The 6,517-nt window shown below is 51.6% G+C and overlaps 1 protein-coding gene across 1 annotated transcript; it reads left to right on the forward strand.

Annotated features, from left to right (window-relative positions):
* The first annotated feature begins 1,756 nt into the window (after positions 1 to 1,756).
* Positions 1,757 to 5,995, forward strand: LOC131485330 (cystatin-C-like). Its single transcript, XM_058684702.1, has 3 exons — positions 1,757 to 2,112; positions 4,706 to 4,819; positions 5,644 to 5,995. Exons 1-3 carry the CDS (start codon positions 1,867 to 1,869, stop codon positions 5,725 to 5,727), a joined length of 444 nt encoding a protein of 147 aa, XP_058540685.1. The 5' UTR covers positions 1,757 to 1,866; the 3' UTR covers positions 5,728 to 5,995.
* Positions 5,996 to 6,517: the final 522 nt, after the last annotated feature.

Consider the following 6,517-nt stretch of genomic DNA (forward strand, 5'->3'; position numbering starts at 1 on the left):
CCCTGGACTCCCTATCCCTGCCTCCTTCCTCTTGACTGGTGCTGCAGACAGCAGAGCTTCTCTGGTAAGTGTGCTCCTTGTGAAATTAAATGGTAACTTGTAATGTAAAGCAATGGGGACTGTTTACTTGATGGACCCTGGGCAAAAGCTTCCAAAAGATTCTCTGTCTCCTTATTAAATGCAAAACAGATATTGGTCATTGCACTGTCTCTTGCCTCTTTCTACAGGGGCTGCCAGCAGGCTTTCCCCACCCTCAGAAGATAGCCACTCCTGCTCAGAAGTATCTGACCAGGGAAGCCCTCTCTTTCCCTGCTCTGTGTATCTCCTCCTTTCTATATAACTAAAAGAGCCTTTGACCACTTCCTGCAGAAGATATACTGGAGCCCAGACCTATACAGTCTTGAACTGGGGGCTCTGTTAATCCATACAGTGCCCAGCAGATGATGCCCTCTCAGTATCTCTCCCTGACCTTGGCCAGACTTCTTTTCCTTTAGGTTTCAGCTGAAATGCCTCTCTTCTCCAAGAGGTTTCCTTGGCCATACTTAGTAGCACCTTTCTCTATCAAACCCTTCTATTTCACTTTCAACAGAGCACGTATCATGCCCTGATCCTAATTACTGATCATTGCCTCCCCACCCCACCCCCACACACCCTAAACCTGGACTGTGCAACATCACAGCCACATACATTCATTTGACCATGGGATGCTTGAAATGGGACCAGTCTAAATTGACACCTGCTCTGAGTGTAAAGCATACACACAGGATTCCATATACTTAACATACACACAAAGATACGCACACATAAAATATCTCATTAAACAATTGCCAGTGTATGTTGAAATAATATTTTGGATATATTGGGTGAAATAAAAAATAGTAAGCTTAAACTCACCTGTCTTTTTACTTTTAATGTATTAGAAAATGCAAAGTCACACACGATTCACATTGCATCTCTATTGGGCAGTTGCCCTCCGACAAGTCCAAGGCTCACTAGCCCATCCTCAACCTACAAACCCGAGACCTCGTGGCCAGAGAAAAGTCCCAAAGATTTGTCAGTTGAATAAATAAATGAATTGTGAAAAAGATAACCCAATGACCTTTTTCCAAATAAAGGTTAATTAATTTATGTTTTGCAAAAGAGTTCCCCAGAACAGAAGGGAGACAGGCTCTTCCTTTTTCTCCGTCCTAAACCTCCCCCCTACTCTGGGGATTCCTAGACTGAGATGCAATGCTCAACCCCCAGGAAGCCAGAGCGCTATTTCCCCCTTCACAGGAGACAGGGCTGGGGGTTACAAGCACTGCAGGCTCTGGGAGGAGTGACACCTTCTGCAAGACCACAGTGAGCTAGGCTTGGGAGCCCTCCGTCCAGAGCAGGGGTCAGGGCTGGCTGGGTGGAGCTGGACTCAGGGACAGGGCAGGCGCGATGGGAGGAGGACTTAGGTGGAGGGATAGAAGCTGAGGGGCGGGGCTGGGAGGGCCAAGGCTAGCACACTGTAGAGGGGCGGGATTTAGATGGAGGAGAGACGCTGAGAGGAAGGGCGGAGCTTGGGGGAGAGAAAACGAACCTAACCCGAAGAATAAGGCCAGAAGTGCGGTCAAAGGGGCCCGAACTAAGGCTAGAGGGCTGAGACTGCCAAGGAGGCGCTGGGTTAGGGAAGTACAGGAAGTAGAGGCCGGACCCGGGAGCAGGGTCAGGACTTCCGCGGAGAGGGGTAGGTGGGGGCGGAAAAGGCGGAGCCGGGGAGGGCGGGGAGGCCCAAGGGTGGGGCTGAGGGAATAAAAGCGCGGCGGCCAGCTGGGTGCTGCTTATCTACGTTGGATCACTTCCTACGGTAACCTGTGCGCTGTCGATCGCGAACACACCATGGCCGGGTCCTTGCGCACCCAGCTGCTCCTGCTAGCCGCTGTGGCCCTGACTCTGGCCCTGGCTGTGAGTCCCGGGACCGGCAGGAGAAACAACAAGTCTGCGCTAGTGGGCGCCCCGTTGGACGCCGACGTCAACGAGGAGGGCGTGCAGCAGGCGCTGAACTTCGCCCTCAGCGAGTACAACAAGGCGAGCAACGACGCGTACCACAGCCGTGCGATGCGGGTGGTGCGTGCCCGAAAGCAGGTGCGTACGAGCCGGGCTGTGGGGGCTGCGTGGCCCTGAGTAGAGGGCGCGGCTGCCTGACGTCACCAGCAAGGACCCTATCTGCCGGCCCAGCGTCTTGGATCAGTCTCCGAGCCTCTAGGGGTTGGGCGGGGACTACAGACGTTCCCTTGCATCTCAGAGGGCTGTGTCCCTTGTCTCTCTGGTCCCTCACAGCCAGCCCTTCACATGCATGTCTCCGGGAGTGCCAGGGACCCCGGTGGCACACTGGGTCACCCCCATGGCCTTCATTTCAGGTTTCAAGCTCCAAGCCTGGCCAGAAGGCTGCGGTGCGGGGGTCAAGGCCCCTATCCAGTCCCACTGTGTCCATGCCCCAGCCTCACGGGACACGGGGGCCCAGTGTGAGCTGTCACTAAATGACCACGAGCAAAGGAAAATCAGACCCCATGCCCAGCTGCCCTCCTGACTTTGCCACTAAAGGATTTTTTTAAAGCACTTTTTCCTTTTAACTTTAACTTTTCAGACTTACAGAGCAGTAGCAAAAATAGTGCATAAAATCCTTGTAGATTCTACAGCTAGATTCTTGTATGTTAAAATTATGCCATTTTGCTTTCCAGTAGGCACATACATGTGTGTATGGGGATACGTGCATTTGTGTTTTTGAACCTTTTGAGAGTTAACACTTCTCTGTGTATTTCCTAGAAAGAAGGGCATTTTCTGAGGAGCGCACAATAACATTTTGGAAATCAGAATCAACACTGACAATTATCTAAAACTCAGACCTTATACAAATGCCACTGGTTGTCCCACTGATGTCCTTTATGGCTCAGGACTGCCAGATCATGTGGTGCAGGCACTGTCTTGCAGCCTTCTTTACTCTGGAGCATTCTCTCCATCTATGACCTTGGCATTTTTGAAGGGTCCAACCAGTTGTGGTGCACACTGGGGCTCAGTTTGGGCTGGCCACATGTTTTCTTGAGATGATTGGGGCCATGTAGAAGTGACCTGTTCTCTGAGTCTCCTCTCGATAGATGCCACTAAACTAACTTGGCCTCCATGTCCTCATCCTGCAATGGAGTTTGGGGCCCACGCCAAACATCCTCCCTCAGCACCCAGAAGTTGTCAGCAAACACAGATGGGTCAGTGAGCTGGCCTGTGGTACCCAGTGCATCCCAGAGCAAAGGGTCTGGCATATGAAATCAAATCTGTCCTGAGATCCTGGAGGAAAGGCTCCTGGAGGGTTGCTTCCCTCCACAGGTCACGTCCATGGGGAGCAGCCTCTCGTGTGTGCCATCACATTCCCTAACCTGATATTGCCCCATCATCGCCAACATCCAGAGGTAGTTGAGTGGATTGCTCCTGACCCCTGCCTCTGCTAGCCTGTCCTGGAGTTCTGGTCAGATAAAGAACATAGCCATGGGAATCCAGAGACGGGTGGGAGGGAGTGTGAGGAAGGGGCACTGTGGCTCTGCGGCTCTGTGTTCATCCTCTAAGGAGGGCAAGGATTTGGGCCAGCTGGCTTGGGGCCCATTTGAGAGCAGAATAGAGCCTCACAGCAATGAAAGCCTGGTAGTGCATGCCAGCATTTAGGACCCACGCACCTTCTATTAAAACTTCAGAAGGTGGGCCCAGAACTGACCATTTCTCCTCCTGTAGCATTTGGCTGGCACTGTGTCCTTTAGATGGGACATGTGCTCCCTGTTCACTAGGTTGCCCCCAGCCTGCCGCTCTCCAGTGTGACACTAGCTTGGTGCCACAGCTCGCTGGGGTAAGTGACAGCAGAGAGATCATGGGACCTGCTTATGGTTCTACCGGGTAGGATGTGGATCCTGGTCTCAGGCTGCCATGTTTCTCCAAGTTCTAAGGAGGCCTGTCTGTGGGATGCCATGTGTGAGGACAAGGTTTGCCTCTATCCTGAAATCTCCAGTGTAAAAGGCAGGTGTATGACACACTTCAGAATTATTTCCGTCAAAAACCACACTTAAAATGTAGACATTCCAGGATCAGTGTTTTATTGATTGGCCTAAACTGTGTGTGTGTGTGTGTGTGTGTGTGTGTATCATTGAGAGAGAGAGGGAGGCATGTCATTTCTTACTGTGAAATAAAGGAATAAATAAACCTTTGTTACACTGAGGTAATGTGAATATTTATGGGGTTGATCCTATTAATTGGAATTTAGCTTAATTGCACCCATCACATGACTGTCTTTCAGAACCAAATCTACTCTGTTTGCTCCAGTGCAGAGCCCTCACTGTGGGCTTAGTTCCTGCCCTGGCTCCTGGCGCTGGAGTTTATTAGCTGACTCTGTGCTGGCTCCCCAGAGTGTGCCTTCTCTCCTGAACCCGGTTAACAGAATTTTGGACCCTGGCTTCCACCTTCCATCTTCCTGCTTCTCCTCCTGCCAGGCTGCCTGAGACCTTCTGGAGCCCCTCTATGAACAAATTACAATGAGAGTCTGAGCACAGCAGCTGGGCCAGCCCTCAGGAGGTGGCTGTGGTTTCTGGGATACCTGCTTTGGCAGCAGTGAATGCTGGTGTAAGGGCCCAATAGCAGGAAGGTAACTTGTGTGAAATTGGGGGGTATTGTAAATAAATCCTGCTCTCCCGGTATGCAGGTTGTGGCTGGGATGAACTACTTCTTGGACGTGGAGATTGGACGAACCAGATGTACCAAGTCCCAGCCCAACTTGGACACCTGTCCCTTTCATGACCAGCCACACCTGATAAGGGTATGTGCCTGGAGGAGGCAGCCAAGCACGGCAGAGGGGTGGGGGTGAGCCTATGCCTGTGGGATGCATCATGTGTGATTGCTGGGGGTGGGGGTGTGCCAGTGTTGGGTGCATGGAATACATGTGTGTGCACATGACTAATTTGACTTTCTAAGTGGGTTTTAGCTGGTGAATAGGGGGCACCATGTATGTGCCTGTGGGATAAGGAGCAGCTGTGGGGTGTTTGCTGGAGAGAGAGAGAGAGGAAGAGAGGTAACCCTTAATCTCAGCACCAGCCACCTAAATGGATTAGAGGGAATCAGAGGCCTATAAGCAGCCAAAACCCTCTGGTGCTGCCCTGCCCACCAAATACTAGTCTCCTTCCTGGGTCTTGGCCTCTGGGGAAAGCTGTACTGCCCCCATACCTTCCCCATTCCCTGCGGCTTTCCTGTGTTTCCTGAACTCTGATCCCAGCCCCTGGGTTCTTCCCTCTGCACCTGTCCTAGTGCTGGCCCATTGGAGGTCAGGGAACTTGGGGGCAGTGCCCTGTCCCTTGGGGGCTCTGGAGCCTTCCACACGCTGCTCCTTAAAGGAATGTGCAGGGGGAACGAGTTAGTGGAATCCTGCTGGTTGGAGGTAAGGGACAGGATCTCATCTCTTGGACTTTAGGGATGGGCATGGTGCCCGAGAGGTCACTGCAGAGCCCTGCTTAGTGTGCTGGGGCTCTGCAAGGTGGGGGTTGAGACTCTTGCCACTGTTCTTTACCTGCTCTTCTGACATCTCGAGGCTGGACTTGTTCCTTTTGCACTGTAACCCTAACTATCCCTCTCTTTTCCCTTTCACAGAAAACGCTCTGCTCTTTCCAGATATATACTGTACCCTGGATGGGCAAGACATCCCTGGTGAAGTCCAGCTGCCAGGATGCATAGAGGACCCTGTGACAGGCTGGGTTGCTCTGGCCCCCTTCTCCCACCCCGCTCCCCCCTTGTAGAACTCCTAATCCTTGGAAGGGTGGCCCTGTCCAGGTGATGTCCCCTCAATATGCTGGTCCCAGGAGACAAATAGAAAAGGGTTCTGGGGCATTTTTTGAACATGCTAAGTGACTGTAACTCCTTTCTTTTAATTGTTTTCCAAATGCACCAGTATGTAGTGCACTTGTTCTGCTCTATCTTCATCAATAAAAGGTAACATCAGCTATCTCTTGAGTTATTTCCTGTCTCGGGAATATACATATAAAAAGGATTTGGGCAGTGTCTTTATGAAGAGTTCCTAGTCCCAACTGATTTTAGAGGATAGGCAAGGATCTGAGAACTGACAGTTTCCCCGGGATGTGTGTGGGGCTGGGGGGGGGGGGGGGGACAGTGGTGGAGGCATGCTGCCACTTTGAGAGATGATTGAACCAGGAGCAGCCTGGGAACCCAGCCCTTAGCTGTAGTGACTCCTGGTAATCACAGAGGAGAGGAGGGAAACTAGGCTGCTGATCCTGAAAACTTGGCTGCTGTGTTTGAAAAGAATTCAGATGGTGAGCAGGAATGGGCAGGAGGGAGGGGTCAGATGGAGCCCATAGCCCAGGGCCACCCTGAGTAGGGATCTGCCAGGTAATAGATTTCAACCACATGTGCTGAGTTCAACACACTCCTGGGCTGATTTTCACTAGTCAAGTTCTCTACAGACTAGATAAATGATTTATGTCTACTTCTTTCCACAAAAGACTACAAG

This window comes from Neofelis nebulosa, chromosome 9 (genome assembly GCF_028018385.1).
Source record: "Neofelis nebulosa isolate mNeoNeb1 chromosome 9, mNeoNeb1.pri, whole genome shotgun sequence".
In the NCBI taxonomy this organism is placed as follows: domain Eukaryota; kingdom Metazoa; phylum Chordata; class Mammalia; order Carnivora; family Felidae; genus Neofelis; species Neofelis nebulosa.